Source organism: Melanostigma gelatinosum (assembly GCF_949748355.1).
Source record: "Melanostigma gelatinosum genome assembly, chromosome: 15".
Classification (NCBI taxonomy): domain Eukaryota; kingdom Metazoa; phylum Chordata; class Actinopteri; order Perciformes; family Zoarcidae; genus Melanostigma; species Melanostigma gelatinosum.
In genome coordinates, this window is record NC_136648.1 from 13,769,018 (window position 1) to 13,791,234 (window position 22,217).

A 22,217-nucleotide genomic window follows, 5' to 3' on the forward strand; every position below is an offset into this window, starting at 1 on the left:
GTTTAAAGCCACAACCTTCTGAGTGAATACTTGTTTTGAAGCCCTGAAGATGTCGTGCCCAACTTGCTGTATTTTTGGTTTATATGTCTGATATAAGTGTCCACCATAAGCTGTGAAGCTTCACAGATTCAAATATAGTTCATAAAGAGAGTACAAAAGCTCAAAATGCTGCAATAGGAGTAGGCCGAGGCAGAGGACTGGGCCTTCCTGATAGGCACTTCATCAACTTAGATACATTTAAGTTTGTGTTTTCGCCACACTATGTCCAACTTTGCAGTGCACGATTTGTGAAACCCGGTGTGATAACGGGATTGTATGTGAAAAGTAAACGTTCTTCGATAGTCTGTTTCCGGGGTGGACTGGGAGATCTCGTGCATTTTCCCAACTCTGAACGCAGCTCACGTTGTCGCTTAGATATGACGTCAGCCAAACAACACGATCCAAGGACCGCCTGAGATTATTCATCTCTACGATACAGGAACAACGTCCTACACAACAATAATAAAGAGACCAACACCAGCCATGTCTGTGAACTATGCTGCTGGCCTCTCACCGTACGCAGACAAAGGAGTGTGTGGACTTCCTGAGGTAAAATAAATCTACTGTGAGCTAACGTTGTGTGGTTAGCTGCTAGCAGGTTAGCCATGATGTCTGCTTCATGTTCAGTCTTTAGGATGATAAATTGAAAATAATAATTAAATACATTTGAGTAGCAATACGTTGATATCCTCCATGACAAGTAAAGGTTCTGCTTTCAAGTTTGCACCGACTAAAACGTAAAGCCAGCAGCAGAAAGCCCTTTAAGCATCACCGTTATTGGTCTTTGTTAGGAATGGGTCCATTCAACGTTTTACGTTCATTTTAACCATTCGCTCACGTGCAATCAACGTTAGCTGCTCCAGGTGGTAGCTGAGCTAGCATTGTATATTTTTACCCTGTAATGTGTATGTTAAATATTTGCAAAAAGCCACTGTCCCCAGTTTGGTGTTGTAATTTCATGTTTTGCATGAAAGACTCGCACTGAAGATGGATTTAAAGAGAGGCCCAAACTAGTCACTTCAGCAATCAGAGTTGAGAAGTAAAGGGGCAATACCTTTACTCTGAAATGGTAAATAGCAGAAGTATGAAGATGCATAAAAATTTATGAAAGTGCTACTAATACATCAAAACTGTACATTGAATATATTGTATTACTTTCCACCCTAAACATAATGTGACACTCTCTGTTCCAGCTTTGTTATACTTTACAATTCTGTCTACAAAGCTGTTCCATGTTTTGTAAAAGCTCTGCTCAGGACCAGGTACAACAGTAATTCACCTGTCACTTAAAAATAAAAGACAATAACAGGAAATGGCAGAAGGGAATGTGTGAGGTGCAGAACATTAAATGTTATCCAACTTGAAAGACGCACAAAGCGCAAAATCTAGAGCAATGTTTCTTGAGTAATTACACTTCTCAAGTTGTAGTAGCACGTGTCCTACTGGAGATATCGGGCTGGATTACGAAGTCTAGCACACTCTCCCTCACGAGTGATTCACGGCAACGCTTACAGGAAAAGACACTACATTAAAACTGCAACATGAAACAAGATATGTGTGTTTGTTATTGTAACATTGTGAACAATCGTACTTATCTGTGTTGATGAGCTGCGTAACTGTGAATGCTTTGGCCTTTTTTGGCTTCAGTTCAAACTGAACAGGGAATCTCTTCTCCTGCAGGGCCTTCACACCGACATTGTTTAGATGAAATACTGTATGAAAGCATCCCCTCTCGACCCGTGTCGTTCCTAAATGCTCCTGATATTTAGGCATTGTTTTAGACATGATGTGATATTTGATTGAGCCAGCTGCTTTAACCTGATGTCTGCTGCTCTGTGGCAGGTGTTTGACAGTCCTGAGGAGCTGAAGGTGAAGGTGGAGACCCTCGCCCAGTTGGTAAAAGAATCTCAATACTTGGTTGTCCACTCTGGAGCCGGAATCAGCACCTCAACAGGCATCCCCGACTTCAGGTGAGGCACAAATCTTTAGAGAGATTATGATCATGTACATAACGTAGTGGAGATTCCTTAATTTTCCTGTTTCGAATATAAATTACTGTCTACCTTTCCTCGCCATTAATCTGCTTTTGGATTAAAATGGCAAATTGATGATATGAATACATATATAAATGGATTATATTTATATATAGTCTGAAGATAACTTGTGGACAACTACCAACTTTATGTCACAGCATCTAATACAAAATACTGTTTTCAAATAAACTGCATAATCAGCGAATCCAGGCCAGAAATGACGTAATGTGCATCTTCACTTAGCCTCCTGCTTTCTCTTGTAGTACCACTGTATGAGCAGATGAGGGCAGTACTTGTTTGTTATTTGTTGACTCCTGCTCTTTGTAAAACGAAAGTTACGGACGTAACTACGGTTCTATGAATCCTGGATGACCGCCAGAGGCAGTGCTTAACACTGGATGTATCCCGTCTCGCGCATGCGCAGGTCGAATATTTATATCAACAAAGTCACGTGTGACCTCGGATGACCACCGTCATCTATAAGTTCCGGTGTCATCCTGAGCTCAGTCCTATGGAATCTTCTCGCGAGTTCACGGGATTCCGAGTGACCAAGAACTCTGGCGGTCATCCAGGATTCATAGAACCGTAGTTACGTCCGTAACTTTCGTTCTATTTCATCCTTACTGACCGCCAGAGGCAGTGCTTAACACTGGATGACTTATACCAAAAGAGTCACGAGGAAGCACAGTAACTACCCCTTATAGCTCCGGCAGAGAAAATTGGCCAAGAACCCTCCCCAGTGGGTGAGGGCCGGCAACGTTAACTCTGTAGTGTTTGGTGAATGTGCTCGGCGATGCCCATGAGGCCGCCGCACATGTATCCCCCACAGGCACACCACTCAGGCTTGCCCTCGGTGTGGAGACACTCTTGGTAGTGACCCTTCACCCCGGATGGCCGAGCGCAGCCGCTCGCCTTGTATGTATCGGCAATGGCCTCCACTATCCAGTGGGACAGGTGCCGTTTTTCCTTTTTCCCTTAAAAAGGAGCACAGCCCTTCTTAGGCTCACCATAACTGACTATGCAGGCGGTGGCTGCCATATAAGCTCTGAGGGCCCACACTGGGCACAGCAGCCCTGACCTCTCCTCTCCCGATGGGGGAGGGGGGGGGGTCCACTTTGCCAGCTGGATAGGCTGGTTTATATGTGACCGTATCCACCCCCTTGGGAGAAACACTGCCTTAGGCCAGAAAGTGACACCCAAGCCATCTGAGTTCCACCTCAGACATGATTCTTCCACTGATAGGGCATGCAGCTCGCCCCCACATTGAGCTGAATTGACAGCAAGGAGAAAACCGTCTTGCTGATAGCCATCTAGGCTCCGCCTGTGCCAGGGGTTCAAAAGGACAAGCATAAGCTGTCCAGTACCAAGGGTAGGTCCCCTGCAGGGGAGACCGGCCCTTATCCAGGAGAGACTGTAGAAACTCAGTACAGCAGGCACGGGGCGCTGTCCTGGGACCTTGTTCTGAGCCGCACACTAGTCGGAGAACAGCTTCCACCTGTTTCTTGTACTGCAGGCAGGTAGACCGCGCACTGGCATTCAGAATAGTCAGTCAGACTGGTTCTATGCAGCCACTCAGCATCCGGTCGGGCCCTCCCGTGACCCCTAATTGAAGGCGGCAGGGATTGGAATGCCAAATCCGACCCTCTAGTTGCGACAGGAGATCCCTCCTGTCGGGGAAGAACTCTGACAAGCTTACAGCAAAAGCAGAGGGAATGGTGGAAAGGCATAAAGAAGATCCTCTGGCCACGTGTGAGCCAGGGCATCTTGACCCAGAGGGCTGGTCCTCCGTCAGGGAGACCCAGTGGGGGCAGTGGGTCGACACGTCTGGCTGCAGCCGCCACTCTCCCGGTGGAGGCTTGTAACGGAACAGGAAAACCACAACCTTGTTCCATTCTCCTGGTGGGTACATTGCCCACAGGCTGGTCAGGCGAGGGGCCTCCCAAGTCAGAAGGCCACGGTGATCCCCGTAGCAACTTCTGCAGATCTGGTGCCCCATCGATAGTTCATGGGAAATCACAGCAGAGGTGCTGTCCACCGGACAAGCACATGCTTTCCCTTCAACATGGAAGGAAGTGCTCGAGCGCTAGCTCTAGAACCTGGACCTGCGGTCTATCAGCAGACAACTGCCCCCAGGCTGTCCCGTTCTGTCACCCTGCACCCGCCTTGAGAGGCAGGTAACTGTTGTGACAATCTCCTGGTGGAATGGAACCGAGCCCCTGGGGCTCGGTTCCTGGGACACTGTTCGCCAGATATGCACTCCCTCCATGGGGATAGTGAATAGATGAATAGACACTGTTTCGATAATATTATTGCCCTGTATCTGTGCCACTTGGCATCCAAGTGAAGGCTGTTCAGCCATCCGCACTGGGGCGACAGACAGGCCCTCATAGGGCCACCCTAATGAAGGTTATGCTCTGAGAAGGGCTCAGGTAGCTCCTCTCCATGTACACCTTGAGGCCTACCGGGCCACGTGAGAGAAGGCGAGCAGTGTCCTGTGGCGCCTGAAGCCGGGACGGCGCCTAGGTCAGCCAGTCGTCTAAGTACGGCAGTATGTTCACGCCCTGCGATTGCAGGGGGAAAGGACAGCAGTAACACACTGTGGACACCCATGGGGAGATGGGAGAGTCCGAATGGAAGCACCCAGGACTGAAAGTTGTGGTGACGCACCATGGGAACAGGCGTCGATAGACGTGCACCACTCTCCCTTGGAAATCCGCTGATGGGAGAAAGAACCCTGACAGCCGGCCTGGAGACATCTCCTGGCACCCCTGCCGGGGGGGACGGGGACGTAAGTAGGGTTGTATAGGTAGCGGTCCGGCCTCTCAGCAGGACGCCGAGGCCTGTTGCGCTACTAGGGTAAGCTGGAGGCTGAGAAACGGCCTTGTGGGCCAAAAATGGGACCCCTAGGTCTGGGGGTGCAGGCATGTCCCTGCAAAGACCAGAGAACTGCTGCCAGGTCTGGCTAGCTCTAACAGTCCGCTGAAGCGCCTGTACAGCAGCTGACTCGAACAGCTCACCAGGCTCCACTGGGACAGTATGGAGGGTCCTCCTACATGTCTCAGATAGGGGTGACTGCGCCAGCCAAACCTGGCGGCGAGTCTGAACCAGGGTGGACATCATCCATCCACGTTCCCTCGATATGAGCGCAAACGCCTGCAATGAAGCATCACTGAGCAGAAGCGTCGAAGTAGCCCGCTGCAGAGAATCTGCGAGGGAAAGCATGAGGTGGGAGAGGGAGTTGTCGATACGGTGCACAGCGCTGCTGTGTCCTAAGCCCTGGATAGCAGGTCATCTTTGACCCGACATTGGGTCGAGGGCACCTGGCATCGGGCCTCAGAGTCTCCTCAGGGGAAACTGATGGACGCCATAGTCGTCGAACTGGCTGGCATACGTGCAAGGCCAGATTTGCCACCTCCTGCATGGTCTGATGTAAGGCGGGAGAGAGCCCTGGTGTCTCCACCATGCACGCAACTCCCTCAGATATTCCTCGGAGGGAGGAACAGAAAAGGTGGTGAGGGCGGGAAGGTGCCTGAAGAAGGCACTCACAGGTGGATGCTCCAGCTGCTGTGTATGCCCGGCGTGCAAGCGCCATACCAATGACCAGGGTAGGTTGGTCTGGATTCAGCTGCCCTGACAGGGGGAGGTAGACCTCCCGCATCAGGTGTTCCACTTCGGCCAGCCTAGCAGACCTTACTGCTCAAGGCGTGATGCCGCAGGTCCTGCCTGGGTTCTCCCTGCTAGGGCAAGAGGTCAGGGCCGTCCTCCGGCTGAAGAGGAGCTATACAGGTCCTACAGCCGGGAGAGTTGAACATGGCCGCGATTCTGGTGGAACCCTTGTCCCACTAGTTTATGCGGAATTCCCAATCAGTCCGAGCGAGAGCGCTCTGCTGAAGGTTGAGAGAACAGGCAGGGGGCAGTCAGTGGCGAGTGATCCTTCGGACACTCTTCCCTTAGCCAGCCGCTGCGGATATTGGTGACCCACCAGTTAGCCTGAGCGAGAGCACTCTGCAACTGCGGAAACAGGTCAGGCAAAGTCCTTATAGTGAGAGGGGCGAGGACACTCTCTAAGCCCACTCTCTTCACTAAGATAGTTGCTGCAGATATTAGTGTCCCCCCAGTTAGCTTGAGCGAGAGCACTCTGTTACCGTAAAAACGGACAAAACAGACCACAGTCCGTACAGTGAGAGGGGAGCGAGGACACTCTTCACTAAGATAGTTGCTGCCGATATTGGTGTCCCACCAGTTAGCTTGAGCGAGAGCACTCTGCTACTGTGAAAAACGGACAAAAAGAACACAGTCCTTACAGTGAGAGGGGAGCGAGGACACTCTTCACTAAGACAGCTGCTGCAGATATTGGTGTCCCACCAGTTAGCTCGAGCGAGCGAGAGCACTCTGCTACTGTGGAACAGGTCAGGAAAACAGTTCTCCTAGTGAGAGGGGAGCGAGGACACTCTCTTCACTCGGATAGTTGCTGCAGATATTGGTGCCCCACCAGTTAGCTTGAGCGAGAGCACTCTGCTACTGTGAAAACGGACAAAAAAACCCACAGTCCTTACAGTGCGAGGACACTCTCCACTTGGACAGGTGCTGTAACTCTTGGTGTGCTACCAGTTAGCCTGAGCGAGGGCACTCTGCTAACTGATATCCGCTACCGATATGTCCATAATGTTTACAACAATCAATGGACACACAGAGTATTAGCTTAGTCTAGTTAGCCGGAGCGAACTCGACAGCCGTAATGCGTCAAAACCATCAATGGGCACAACCTCAATGTTGATTTAGTATAACTAGCATTCACCGAGTTAGCCTGAGCGAGCACATTCCGCTAACTGTGATCGTTGTAATGCTACAAAGTTGATGGCCACAGCCCCAGTACCAGCTTTGTTTATCTAGTTTCCCACTGAGTTAACCTGAGCGAGGACGCTCTGTTACCTGTGACAGCCGTAAGGATACAAAGTTGCTGGACGCAGTCCCAGTCTCAGCTTTTGTTTAGCTAGTTTCCCACTGAGTTAACCTGAGCGAGGACGCTCTGTTAACTGTGACAGCTGTAAGGATACAAAGTTGATGGCTACAGCCCCAGTATCAGCTTTGTTTAGCTAGTTTTCCACTGAGTTAACCTGAGCGAGGACGCTCTGTTAACTGTGACAGCCGTAAGGATACAAAGTTGATGGACGCAGTCCCAGTATCAGCTCTGTTTAGCTAGTTTCCCACTGAGTTAACCTGAGCGAGGACGCTCTGTTAACTGTGACAGCTCTGTTAACTGTGACAGCCGTAAGGATACAAAGTTGATGGACGCAGTCCCAGTATCAGCTTTTGTTTTAGCTAGTTTCCCACTGAGTTAACCTGAGCGAGGACGCTCTGTTAACTGTGACAGCTGTAAGGATACAAAGTTGATGGCTACAGCCCCAGTATCAGCTTTGTTTAGCTAGCCAGCTAGCATCCAAGTTAGCCTGAGTGAAGACACTGCTAACTGCGAATTACGTCAGATGTAAAGATTAAATCTCCATGTACACAACGCCAATGCGGACTAGTGTCTCACAAAGTTTGCCTGAGCAGGAACACTCTGCTAACTGTGATAGCCGTAACACTGTGAAGGGCGGGCCGACAGCGTAATTCTACGCTCTCGTTAGCGCGCCACTCGATTACTAGAGCGGAAGCGCTCTGCCAACCGTGGAACAAACAACTGTTATAGAAAACAATGTTAATCGATCTTACCGATTGCTGTCATCACGACTTAGCTGACCCTTATCAGACTGGTGACGACCGCTCTATAGGGGCGGCCACCAGTCCGGGGCTCGATGTCCGAACGGCGAACACACCGTTCCCTCCGAAGAGGGACAGCTCGTCGCAGCCTTTGGAGGGCGAGAGAACCGCAACTCCGACCGGTAGTCACAAGGCTACAGCGACGAGCTCTAATATGTCTTGATCGTAGACACATCCTTGTTTAAGCTACCATGGTAGCTAACCTGCGACGCGAGAAGAAAAAAAGGGCTCAGGATGACACCGGAACTTATAGATGACGGTGGTCATCCGAGGTCACACGTGACTTTGTTGATATAAATATTCGACCTGCGCATGCGCGAGACGGGATACATCCAGTGTTAAGCACTGCCTCTGGCGGTCAGTAAGGATGAAATAGAACAACATCACACACATTCTTATAGCTCCTGGCTCAGTGTGTGCTCTTCCGTTATAGCGGCGCAGAAGATGGAGAACTTTTTACTCATTCATTGAATTCATTCTGGTGTGAATCTCGGATATTTACAAGTGAGAATTCATGTTTTTGTAGATGTTTGCTGGAGACCTGATAAATTAATACTTGATTGGTCTTCCTGTCAGTCAGGTAGAGTCGAGCTTTGACGGCGATATCATTAAAGCCAAGGTTCCTACATCAGTCACACCAACACGCATTATATTCCCACTGCTGCCATGAATACATACCTATTCCCCACGCACCAGTAGTAGACACGAAATGCCTCCAGTCCACCAACTGCATTACAACCTGTCCACTCCTGATTATAACTACCAGTCCTCTCTTCATCACTATATTCTCTTCCAGGGGTCCAAAGGGTGTGTGGACGTTGGAAGAAAAGGGTGAGTCACCTCACTTTGACATCACATTTGAAGATGCCCGACCCAGCCTGACTCACATGGCCCTCCTGGGGCTGCAGAGGGCCGGCTTCCTCAAGTATCTCATCAGCCAGAATGTGGACGGCCTACACGTCCGATCAGGCTTCCCCAGGTAACCCCGCCCGCCTCCTGTCCTGTAGCATGACGTGCACTCAAGTAGCTCACTCGAGCCATTGTTGTTAGTGGGCACGGGGCGATGCAATATCTCACAGGCGAGCCACGTAGCACTCACAGGTGCAGAGTCGGCTTATTTTAGTAATAGTACTACAGTAATAGTAAATCATTTTTTTATTTCCTGAATGTGTAGCTGATCTATAACCCGTCGGTGCGAGCCTCCGTTTGTGTCAGCGAGGGAAACGGTAGAACAGATTCTTCACTGCAGCGAAAATGTGTTTGAAAGGCCGAATGCCAACAAGTGTGGATTGAAGCAGAATGTTTCACAGATAAAAACATGTTGTGAAATGATTACATCTGTTTTTTCCTTTGGACTCTACGAACTCAGGAGTTATTGGAAATGTTTGGATCACAACAGTCTCTCACATTCCTACGCTGTCACCACTGGAGTCTTATTACACAAATAGTAGCCCATAACAGTCACTACCGAGCCTGTTTGTAACCGGTAACGACAACTGACTTTCACTTCACTTCTCCTCTGCTCCGTTGCACTGCTTCAGAATGACTAACACTAAATATCTTTAATTTAGGATTTGAATGTCAACGTTAGGAAACTATTCGGTACACACGGTACCTTTTTGAAAGCAGTATTGTTTCTTTCCCACAGCGCAATAAGCTGTAAATGCAACACTGTTGGGCTGAAAACAATTATTTTCATAATTAATTAATCTCCTTGTTTCAGTGTTGCAAGTACTGGACTTTCCATTTATCTATAAATCATTTGGTGTAGAAAACCTTTGAAAAGTAAAAAAATGACTTAAACAATGTCAAAATTGTCAAAATAGTTGTCAAATGATTTTCAGTTGATTGATTAATCGTAACCGCTCTACAACATATTATCACCTAAAGCTATTCTCCCGCTCGGCAGACACAGAGCAACATGAGCATTCATATGGATCCACCTTTCTAACTGCTCCGCTATTTGAACCAGCTGTGCTAACTTACGCCTAACTGACGGTCAGGCAGCGTGTGGTCGTCTTTAAGAGCTTGTTTTCTAAAAGCCGCTGCTGCTGGAAACGAGGTGGATGAGAGCAGCGAGAGTGAACCATAAAACCCAAACAATGGGCTGGAAGACGCTAAAGAGCAGAGTTTAGGGGAACTGCAGAGCCGGGATTGGTCACTGCAAGTCACCTTTCTCCCATTTAAATGTAGTCAGTTGACCTAATGTTGGTATAAAAATACTCATTAGTGCAGCTTTTAAAGATGTATCATCCCATCAAACACTGTATGACTGCAGCAAATGTCCTCGTTTTCACAAAGTTCTCCACATATGTGAGAGGAAAAGGTTCTCCATATGCAAATACATGTTAGATTGTAGATCGTGTTCGATCTGTGCAGAGTGATTTAGAGTTGAAGCAGAGCGAGTAGAGAGGAGGGAAGGAATAAGGGAGGAGTGCACGTGAGGTATTTATTCAGAGGAAAAGTTAACTTGTTCAGAAGATGCAGTGAATTCCTTAATGTGGAGGAAACAGTTAGTTTTATATTTACTCATTTCTCATATACAAACACAAATATATACAGCATTGTAAGTCGTGTGAGACAACCATATTGTTGTTGAATATGAAGCTGCTGCTTTGTGATAACAGCTGGACCAGCACCAGACATGAGGAGCTCTTTAAATGCAGCTCAAGTGAGTTCAAGCGAGGCTCGAGTGTAGCGGGACATGTTTGTTCTGTCACCGGACTAACCTGAAGGACAAGAATCCAACTCTTCATTCAGCACATTAACCCGTCCGTGAAGCGTATCGGAAGGCTTGTTTTGCCTGGAAGCCATTTGTTTTCCTCTACACTCCATCAGTCAGAACGGTAGTTCTCCGAGGAAATCATTGAGGCAGCGGACAAACTGGTGAAGTGAACTGGTTGTCAGTGGAATGCAGAAATGAATATATTGTGGCCTCAGAATATTAATCAGAGAGAGAGACTGCAGAAAGGTTCTGTGGAAGAGTCTGGACATTCATTTTTAGAGACAATTAAAAACAATGAAATATCATCTTTTGAATCTTCTAGGGATGTGTTGTCAGAGCTCCATGGAAACATGTTTGTGGAGGAGTGTGAGAAGTGCGGCAGGTATGTACAAACACACACACATTTGGATCCTAAACTGTTAGTACAAACTGCAAATGATGTGCAATTAAGTCTCAGATACCCTTAAAGAGCGTTTCCAGAATCCTGTTGAGTCCACATCTTGAAGACTGTCTGCAGTCAAAAGTTGTCTGTTCTATCTAATCCATACTATCGTGGTTATGTGCACGAACTCCTGCGTATAAATGCTTGTAACTCGACTAAAGCTGCTCTGGTCGGACAGAGACGTGACCTGTCGGAGTCTTGGTGTTCTAGGCAGTACGTCAGAGAGAAGGTGATCGGCGTGATGGGACTGAAGCCCACAGGACGTCACTGCGATGTGCTGCGATCCAGAGGGCTGAGAGCCTGCAGGTGACTCATGCTTTCACTGCATTTTGAACTATCCAGTAATGAACTGTGATCCATTCATCAGTATCACAGAGTATCCTTTTCCCGAAACAGAGGGAAGCTGATCAGCACTATACTGGACTGGGAGGAGGCTCTTCCTGACAGTGACCTGAACAGAGCAGAGGATGCCAGCAGGTGAGACAAATAGAATTGCAGCGCCATTGTTTCCTTATTATAGTGTTATTATACTATTGTCTGTTTTGGGTTTGATTCAGTATTTGTCTTGATAACCCGGTTACACACAGCACATTCTCTTATCTATCCAGATGTTCCTGTTTCATGTCACATGTCACAGTTCAAACGTGTCCTGTGAACTGAAAAATGTGAATTCATGTGTTGGATGTGTCTGCTTTAGCTTTCTGTCAGCGTCCTGATGTGAAAATGCTTCACAGTCTGCTTTAACGTCACCATTTCTCTCTTTTTAATGTTTCCGTCAATGTAATCCTTCAACCCCAACAAGAGTTTACTGTGATCTTTGAATCTTTGAAATCATTTTACAACACTTATGGCTGTTCTCAAGGTGCTTCAAGGATCCTTAAAGAAAGAAATGCATGATTTTCCTCATACTTTCAGTCTCTATAAGCATCCCTCTGAAAGAAATCCTCTGATTGTGCTCGTGAGAAGAATACGGTGCACCTTTGCAAAGATGGTTCTCTCGCCACGGTGTATTCTGATGAGTCAGCATGAAGGGGAACCCAATCTGAATGGCTTGTTGAATCCAGGCAGCCAATGAAAAACTGTCTGGGTCGTCTTATTTCACAGCTTGTGGGTGGGTAGGATCTCCAGATGCCCAAATGTGTGAGCACAAGCACTGATAAAGGGAGTTTTTAATGATATGTTTTGACTGACATTGCGATATGATTTGCTGTGTTAGAGGGAATGGTAATTATTACATCTTTATGATAATGTGAACATGTTTTTTGAGGGGATTTGTACCGAACAAAGATGTCTGTCTTTTCTCACGACCAAACATTTCTACCAGCATTGGAAACTCAGCAACTCCCTTAATTTCAGGACATATGTTCTACTGTCTGTCCCCAGACGAGCCGACCTGGCGCTGACGCTCGGCACCTCCCTGCAGATCAAACCCAGCGGAGACCTTCCACTTCTCACCAAGCGCAAAGGAGGAAAACTGGCCATCGTGAACCTGCAGCCCACGAAACACGTCAGTCCCATTAACGCACCACCACCTGACACACACACACACACACACACACACACGTGTGTGTGGAAACATGAGATGGCAACATCAAAGGCTACATTGTGTTTACGTTCTGCTCATGTGACCTGTCCGGCATCTCCAGGTTTCACTGTTTCACCGTCGTACATTTTCTGTTTTTGTAGGACAAGCACGCGCACCTGCGTATCCACGGCTACGTGGACGATGTCATGAAACAGCTGATGGAGCTGCTGGGATTGGACATCCCAAAGTGGGAGGGTCCGACTGTCTGCGAGAGCTCCAAAGCCACCGCCGAGTCCACCACCGACGTCAAACCACCACATGCAGTCACATCGAAGAAGAAGGTGAAAAGGGAGCTGGTTAAGGAGGAGAGGAAAGGAGACACGACGGCACTAACAGACGATGGGAGTGTTAAGGAGGAGGCGGTCCCCGTAAAGAGGGAGAGAGCGGACTCCCCAGTCGAGTTAAAAGAGGAGAAATAGCCTCAGGTAACACAAACCCGTCCAGAAATAGACTTTCCAACAAAGGGGGCTCGGTTTGATCAGTTTGAGTACGATTCTTCTCCTCTGACACGCTCTGGAGCAAAGACTCTTTCTATTACCACAGCGGTTTTGTTTTTTACATCCCCCTTACAGCCGACCCACCTCTGGGCGTTATTTTGCTTTGAGAACCAGACTTTAACAGACAAGACCGGATGTGGAGCACACGGTTAACAATAACACTTCTAATAAGGTGTGTAAGGTTTTTATTTATAACCGTGCGCTCCAGATCTCAGCCTTCTTAAAGACGCCTCGGTTCGATACTTCACGAGAAGACCTGTCGAGTGAGCGTCTCTCAGTCCGATTGAGTAGTAGTCTCATTCAACTGTGGGAAATGTTAGATCAAAGCTGTGCTTCTCTCATTGTACAGATGAATTCCCTTCCTCTGGCGAGATGTATAATTCTAACTGATGTTGTACATTGATGGAGCTGCACGGCTATAAATGGACCATAATCACACTGTACGTTTCTGGGAACATGGTTTTATCTCAGGGGGGAAACAAGCATTGTACTCTGAGGGGAAAAGTCACTTTAATGTTTTTTTTATGTACACATGGCTTTTGGCAATAAACGCATTAAGTTCCTGGTAGAAGCTCCTGTGTATATGCGCTGTATGTTGAGTGCTGTCTAACAGCAGTGACCTAGTTAGAAATGTGAACGTTTCAAAGGAAATGGAGACTGCATGCGTTTGTTTACTTGAGATAATGGTATGAAACCTCATTAACATCTCCAAGGGTACACATTTGAACACTTTGGTATTAGTAGCAGTAAATGTAATTATGCTTCGCTGCTTTGTGACTTCCTTCTAAAAGCCATGGACGGAGGACCAAATACCAGCAACAACCCGCAACAGGTGTTTGTAGATGATTACTGCAGTAAACGCGTTGCTGAGTGCGTCGTCCCATTAAGACCTTTTGTCTCTTCACATTTGGAAACAAGATCAAACGTAACAGCTGCTACTCAAACACACACCGAGTCCAACGCTGTGCTCAGTGAATGGCTCATCACACAGTCCTCATTGCAGCTCTGACTGTGCTGATGAGCTGACGGTTCTTACTCTGCCCTCTGAATGTTATCCGCCTCTTGTTATGCCTCCCGGGCAACCGCGGCGGGAGCCATTTTGTTTCCGTGTCCGTCAGTCTGTCCAGTCAATTAGGATACGAGGAGTTTTGAGACAAACTGTTGAACTGAACCGTGTTGTTGTTTAAAAAGCTGACATTTAAGAATCATCATTGTATGTGATTGTGATGCAGTGCCTTCATCGGTGAGGGATTTTATTCTCTAGATTTGCCAAGATGCTGTTTTATCCGTCAACAATTTGACAGTTGAGTTTTTGAGAAAATGAATCTGTGCATCTGTGTAACAGTCGGAGACAAACTTGTGAGGGGGCACAGCACTGCAGAACTGCATGAAACCATTTCTGCAGTGTTTGTGATCTCAGGCTCCCTCATTAGAAATTGGAAACTTCATACATCGCCAGACAGATTCTTCCTTCAGCTGCTCCAGTTGTTACAGCACTTCATAAGTCCGTGCCTAATGGCAGAATGGACATCAGGAGTCAGCCACAGCATGCCCGGGGTTGGCACAACGCCAGTAAAAAGACTGCATTAAAGATTTGTTGTCAAACTCCTGAGTTGTAATTCAAAGTGAAGCGTCTGGAGGAAAGCAGGCACAGCTCATTAACCATTTAACATGAACCGTGCTGTGGAGCACCGGGGGAGGCGGCTTCCTGCTGTGTGTGAGAGAGTTCGTCTGGCAGTTGCGGAGACGCTTTTAAGGAAGGTGAGAACATTCACCAAACCTCTTAAGAATAAATGTATTCTTAAAGCTCACATGCGCAGTGTTAGGGACAATTCTGACATTAACCAATGTTCGGTATAGGAGTGTGTTATGTTACTAATGCTTAAGCGTCCCAGCAGAAGTAGCTCTTTTAACCTTTTAATGAGAAAAATTATACTACGGACATTTTTGTCCCTCTTGAAAGAGAAGCGTGACCTCATCTATGCTCTTTGAATGCAATTTAATTGTCATTTGTAACAGTAACAGCAAACTGCTGCATTCAGATTCATCACCCCACGACTGGTGGAGGTTAATCCCCTGAGAGAGGCATGTTGTTGTTCCTTCTGCGTGTGCTGCAACACGATCGTAATATCAATGAGCTGGTCTCAGAAAAAGATCGAACATAACAAAGCAGCAAATGCAGTCACGTAAAACGAAGGGGAAAGAAGGGTCACCATTTAGTTATGGGTTTTAACATCACACATCTGGAGAAGATGCTTCTCGAGCTTGTAATTGCTTTAAAGCATCAATCCATACCGGCCATACTTGGATGTTTAAGGATGACTACTGGCTTCCATCAGCGGTTCTGTGAAGGACTCCCTGTGCTTGGAGATGAATAGCTGGGCCCTCGTAAGATTGTGGCCCTTGTTCCTGTTCGGATGTCGCCTGTTTTCTGTTCTGAGATAGAAAGAGCCGCCTGAGAGCGATGTGCTGTTCCTGCTCTGTTCATTGTGCAGAATTTGATGAGAAAACTGTCACGTTACAAAGCGAGTCCCCGGGAACGGACATTAAATCGGACGCAATAACAACAGAAGATTTTCTTTCGATGGCACAGTGAACAGCAAAGTGTTCTTTGGACAAGAGAACTGGCATGCATTTTGAATGAATGCACTGCGTGTTCTGAAATCCCACACGTTTTTCTTTCACAGAAAAGAAGTAATTTGTACCAAATTGCCACACGATGGGCGGACTGTGGTGGAGGATGTGCGTGGTATTTGCACGTCAGCTGAAGATGGTTATCCGTGTTCAGACTTTAAAGGTTGCAAAAGGGCAGAATATGTGGAGCAGCTTTTATGCGGTTGATTCATTTTCGTCGTCTTCGCGGTGTCACGGCTGCAGACGACATTAACTTTCCAGAGACGTCACTGAAGTCTTTTGTCCTCTCGTTTTATTTAATGTCACTTTACATACGTGTAATCACAAAAAAACATTCCCAGCGGTACAAGCAAGGCAGATACCGAGAGACATGACGATGGACGGCGGAGTTAGCAACAATAACACAAATCAATATTCAGCACATCAATCTTTATGGACGTGAACACGTAATGACGGATATGACAATGTAACAGTATCACGGTCCTCACGGTTACCTGTGTAGGTGTTTGAGGTGAAAGGTACAAAAATCACTTGAACTCATCAAACATCACACTGCATTTAGTTTGATTGTGCGAAATAAGAAACCCGACAAGAGTGTAACTAACAGCCGGCTCATCATTGACAGCAATGTACTCATGTCACCAGGGAGATTACTTCGTGTGTGTGTGTGTGGGGGGGGGGGGGGGGGGGGGTGAGTGTGTCCACTTTGAGAGCTGAACTGAATTTGGAGGGATCACAGTGTCATATAGCCACATGATTAGAAAATGGCACCAAATAAAATATGGCACATAAAGGAACATTTTCTTTAGGAGTAGACATTTTGAGAAATGCCTTTTCTTGAGTTTCACACAAAGACTGGAAACGGAAACTCTGTCCACAGTCAAATACATCCATCTACCAGCACCTCTGAACACATATTAAAGCAACAGTGTGGAGCATTTCGGGGGATCTATTGGCAGACATGGAATATAACATTCATAACTATGTTGTCATTCGTGTATAGTCATCTGAAAATAAATTAATTGTGTTTTCGTTACCTTAGAACAAGTCCTTGATATCTACATAGAGAGCGGTTCCTCTTCAAGCAGTCGGCCATGTTTCTACAGAAGCCCAGAACGCACAAAGCAAACACTGGCTCTAGAAGGGGGCCTTTTGCATTTTCACGTCAGCTGAGGGCCTTCGCAGCTCTCCGACATGCTAGTGAAACGGCTGTAAAGTGAGCCGCAGAGTGCAAAACCGTGGTAACACCAGCTGCCGTCTGAATTTCGTCGCTCCTAAAGTAGGTGAGGCGGAGGTCCTGAAAGACACCGCGGCGTTGCCACGGTTTTACACTCGGTGGCTCACGTTCCCGGTGCCTTTGGATAGAGCGAGGACGGCTGTTCCCGCCTGTTTCCCACCTTTGTGCTCAGCTAAGACAACAACCTGCTGGCACAGCTTCATTTTCAGCCTGCAAACATAAAGGGGTGGTAATAATCTTCAAAGGGAATAATTGCATTCACCGTGACGGCAAATTGTTCATTTTAGTGATTCACACATTGATGTCTTTGTGCATCACAACCAGGCTGGGTGGGGCTTCCTCCACCATCCTCCCTCTCAGGGCCAGAGTGAGAACATTTCGGATGGAGCGAGACACTCTCAGCAGGAGCTCCTTCAGTCCAGCTCTGTACTCTTTTCGGATCAGGCAGTAGAGCACCGGGTTAAGACAGCTGTTTGCGTGAGCTAAGCACACAGTCAGGGGGAAGGCGTACACCTGGGTGTTGTAGAAGGCTTTACTGAAGGGCACCAGGTCAAATTTGATGAGCACCCCCCACATGGTGAGAGCCTGGTTGGGCAGCCAACAGATGAAGAAGGACAGAACTACGATGGTTACAGAGCGGGTGACTTTGGAGCGGCGGCGGCGGCGTCCTCTCTCGCACTCTGACCTCTCTGTGACACTCACGCTGACCGTGCTGCCTACGATGCGCCGGCTCAGGATGAATCTCAGGAGGAGCAGGTAGCACACGGAGATGACAATCAGAGGAACCACAAATCCCAGGAGGACTTTCTGTATTTGATAGAGTCCGAGCAGGACTTGAGGATCCCAGTGGCTGGAGTCGGAGAACCGCACTAAGCACAGTTCGTCGTCTATAGACACCTGTAAACACAACGACAACCGCATGAGAGGTTTCACACCCAAAACGCAAAGAATGTAAGCACATCTAAATCAGACGTGGACGTTCAGTCTTAATTCAACAAACCTGGACTGTGGTGGAGTAGAACGCATGAGGCAGCGTAGCCACAAGCGACACCAACCAAATGGTTAAACTGGCCCACTTGGCACGGGCGGTGGCGATCTGAGGGCTGCCCATCTTCAGAGAGGTGACCAGGGTGTAGTAGCGGGTCACGCTCATGGCGGTGAGGAAGAAGACGCTGGCGTACATGTTCAGGGTGGTGACCGAGCTCACGATCTTGCACATGACCCGGCCAAAGGGCCAGCGGAAGTCCAGCAACGTGTCCACGGCCCAGAAGGGCAAGGTGAGGACAAACTGGAGGTCCGTCAGCGCCAGGCTCATCACGAAGCAGTCGATGGAAGAAGAGTGGTGGTGGCCCCGGTGCTGGGAGTGGAGCAGGAACAGGGCCAGGAGGTTACCCACAAGCCCCAGAACACACACCGCCAGGTAGACCAGGGCAATGATGACTCGTACCTGTCAGACACACACAGTAAATATGATTTTGTCATCTCGGGCGTAAAAAGGTCAGAGAAGTGCACACAAGGAAATTAAAAGTCAAAATACAACATGTTTAGGTAATTCATGCAAAAACGATCTTGACAACCATTTTATTTCATTCATCTGGATTTGTAAGGAAGGTGGATGCTGAGCTACACCTACTGCCAGGTTCGCGGTGTCCGCGTGCAGGTCCAGCGAGGACTCCTCGGAGAGGATGTGGAGCCAGCAGTTCAGTGAAAGGTTCAGAGCTGCGAGATTAGTGGCCGCTCCCTTGGGGCCGATAAGTTTGGAGAGCTCGCGCTCATTCTCCTCTCCTCCGCACGCGCTCAGAGCGGCCAGGGGTCCGGAGGCGCTGCCGTTGCTCTGCATGATTCTGCAGAGGATTTTTTTTTCTTTTTTTTTCTTTCAGTAACAAGTTACGGCAGGTTTCCCCCTCCTCTTTGCGCCTAACTTCCAAAGTGTGGGTGCACGGTTGTGGATGCATAAATCCCCATCGTTCAAAGCCCCGGAGTTGCGTGATTTATCCGAGCGATTTCTAAACTTGCTCGCGTTTTACAAGCGGAAATAAAGTTTACATATGAGGTATGAAGGCTGATTAACCCGCCTCCGCGTTCAGGTTGAGGTCCGCCGTGACACCGCTTCATCTGTCAGCACCACTGTCAGCATCCTGAGGCTTTTATACTCGCGGAGGTGCTCCTCCACCGCTCGATGGCGCACTGGACGAGTGCGCACGCGGAGGCTTTAGTGTTACTACACTGTTATGACGAACAACCAGGGAAAGGCTTGTGTTGCATGGTGGGAAAGATAATTTAGCAGTCTGATAGAGTCCGTTTTTTCTGAATTTGCTTTGCTCTTAAGTGATTGTTCTTAAAGATAGCTCAGAAACACAGCTTGAATGCATGTTCTTCTTCTTTTTGATGGAGCCAGCTAATCACCCTCTCTGATGTTGTGTCCAAAAATCACCTCTAATGTTTCTGCATATGATGTGAAGTAAAATTACACTGGATAGTATTTTCAGAAAGGAACGCGCATCTGAAACAATGCACATCAGAGGAATGATAAATTAGAGTTAAAACAACTTTCAGTCAGAGAGAGAGAGGGAGAAAGAGAGAGAGAGATATTTCTATTTCCCTGTCATATTCACACAATGCACCAGTTTGTTCAGCTGTGTGTGCTTTAGAGAGAAAAGGCTAGAAAGAATCATTTTCTAAAGCAGCCTCAACAGTCCAGACTGGATTTGCTTGGACAGTCTGTAATTTATCAAATAGCTTTGCACAAATCTTTCATGTGAGTTGAGGGTTTGCAGAATTTGAGACTGACATCATGACTGATCCTCTACAATGATGCATCGGGGTCTGATTTAAAGTCCAGTCAAAACAGTTTACAATTCACTCTCGTTTCTTTGTTTGGCTCCATACGCCGTGAGGAGCCACTTCAAAAGAAAACCTCACTAATTAGTTGACAGTTATACTGAGATGGATGGAAATGAAGATATGTTTGGAGTCCGACCCGATAGGATCTCTGTGAAGCTGCTAATTTGCATTCTGCTGAAGCTTTCCAAGACACTTGAAGAAGCAATTTTATTTTCACACTTTTATGTTTTCATGGCACCTATTTGGCCGCCTCTTTTATTTACGGTATGTAGTCAATGTGAGGGTAAAGTAAATGTCTCCCTCCAACCATTGCTGCAATGCATTAATATAGCAGCATTGGAAGGCAAAGGTCCAGCCAGTATCTTTAAGTGTGTCCTTACCTCAGAAAGGTGACATGTGGGTCAAACTAATTTTGACATGATTGACGATCTGATGTTCAGTTTCTAAGTGGATCTATAGACTCCCTCTATATCACAACACCACAAATCTTCAAGAAATTCATTTCTGACTCCCAGTGCCATTAGTGTATTCACATTATCGTTTGGGTTTCCTCAAATCATATGTTTTAAAGTTTCGGTCACCTTGTAACATCTTGTACAAACAACACTCAGAGATAACTGTTAAATGTAAATGACAAGCAAGGCAGAACCCCTAAGAAATGTTCGACAAGCCACCGACCAAACTAGTGGTATTAAATAATAATCACAACCAGTAACTGTTATCTCCTTGCCTTATGGTCTGGTGCCAGGTATGTAACCCTGGACGAGAGAATAAAGTATTTAAATGTATTTAGTTGTTAGCCATGCTAGTGGCCTGGCTCTGGATGGCAGTGTTTGACGTTCTGTTCGTCCACCACTTTGGTTCAGACTCAAATATCTCAACAACTGTTGGATTGTTTGTCTTGAAATGTTGTAAAGACATTCATAGTTCCCAGAGGATGAAGCCCACTGACTCTGTTGATCCCCGGACGTTTCCTCTCGTGCCACCAGCAGTTTGGCATTATTTGGCATGATTATCATGAAATGTGGTCCAGAACATGTCTCCCTTATGATGTGCCATCATCAGATCAAACTATAAATGTGTCCATACTAAATGGCAGTCCTTGCAAAACTTACTGTAAATCCTCCAAATTTCCAAAACTATTATGAAGGACATGTTCTCGTATTGTCCTGTTAGCTACAGCGCTGTCTGCAAACTGTATTCCAGAGACATTTTAATACATGCATTGTGTAAAGACTTGCCTCAGCTGAGTTCATGTTATTTCAGTGAGCAGAGCTTGAACATCAGCGTTTCATGAACCCACATGTCACCTTGATGTTGCCCTCGTTCTTTCGCTGGGAAGGCATCGAGCTGATGAAATGTGTTTTGAGATGCTAATTTTGTCCCCGACTTACAGCTGCGAAGATGTTTCTGTGAAACAGACTCACTGAATTGTGATGCATTACGGTGAGGGAACGGAGATGAGGAAGATAACAACGCATGTTCTGGACAGAAAGTGGGGCAGAAAACATGTGCAGCACCAGCAAACTAGAGACAATAATTAACCGGTGAGTTTTCTTTTTTTTTAAATTGGATGGTCTCTCAGGTAACAGACGGCAGTTTCAATCACTATCCTTCAAATGCATTCAATAACAGCCTGTTTTGCAACAATTTTCTTTGGCCCCACTGGAAAAAGGCACTTCATAATTACATGACCAGCCAATAATTATAGTTCCAAATATAAAATAACAAAGACTTTTGCTCTAAAATATTTTTTTTAAACTGTAGCCCACTTTCCCACATTGACAGCTTTCATGAAAGTAAAGCTTATTATGAATTCTTTTTTTTCATTTAAGTGATAAGTGATCAGCCTTCCAGGAGGCCAAATCATTTTTTTTCCCCACATATATTGCTTCATTATTTTTGGAATGCGAATCTCTTCAAAATTGGACACATGGCATTACTGAGAGAAACAAATCCCTTCCGGGGCTTCCAAAAAAATCTGTCGAGTAAGCATTTTAATTATCTTGTGCTTCGTCAGCATTGCAAACTAAACTGTTACAAAGTGCACATCTTTTTTGACAAACATTTTTTTTAACATATACTTTAAATATAATACATAATACAATCATATTTACTGTGTGTGTACTGTGATATAATACATGCTCTACCAGGACCCCGAGGCTCCGTTTTCCAAAGCAACATGACCTCCTGGTTGTGTATGAGTGTGTATGAGTGGCAAACACACCATAATACTTCACTCTCAGCCTCTGCAGGGAGAAACGGATGTTGAAAAGCAATCAAAATTGATCATTTGTATGCCACGCCTGCAAGCAAGCTGGCTTTACTTTCCTACGTCTTTCCTCTTGGGCGTTTCCCGAGGAGATCAGTGATTGCCTGCAATCCTGGTGGTGAGAGGATGGGAAGTCTACCAAGGGC

The 22,217-nt window shown here is 46.8% G+C and overlaps 2 protein-coding genes across 2 annotated transcripts; one reads left to right on the forward strand and one right to left on the reverse strand.

Annotated features, from left to right (window-relative positions):
- Positions 1–456: 456 nt before the first annotated feature.
- Positions 457–13,631, forward strand: sirt6 (sirtuin 6). Its single transcript, XM_079284450.1, has 8 exons — positions 457–588; positions 1,882–2,009; positions 8,632–8,814; positions 10,883–10,942; positions 11,213–11,308; positions 11,399–11,479; positions 12,386–12,509; positions 12,689–13,631. Exons 1-8 carry the CDS (start codon positions 523–525, stop codon positions 13,004–13,006), a joined length of 1,056 nt encoding a protein of 351 aa, XP_079140576.1. The 5' UTR covers positions 457–522; the 3' UTR covers positions 13,007–13,631.
- Positions 13,632–17,246: 3,615 nt separating this feature from the next.
- On the reverse strand, positions 17,247–18,795 carry LOC306789817 (relaxin-3 receptor 1-like; the record flags this gene model as incomplete). The annotated part of the gene is made up of 3 exons (XM_079285885.1): positions 17,247–17,852; positions 17,956–18,402; positions 18,589–18,795. 3 exons carry the CDS (start codon positions 18,793–18,795, stop codon positions 17,247–17,249), a joined length of 1,260 nt encoding a protein of 419 aa, XP_079142011.1.
- Between the last annotated feature and the right edge of the window lie 3,422 nt (positions 18,796–22,217).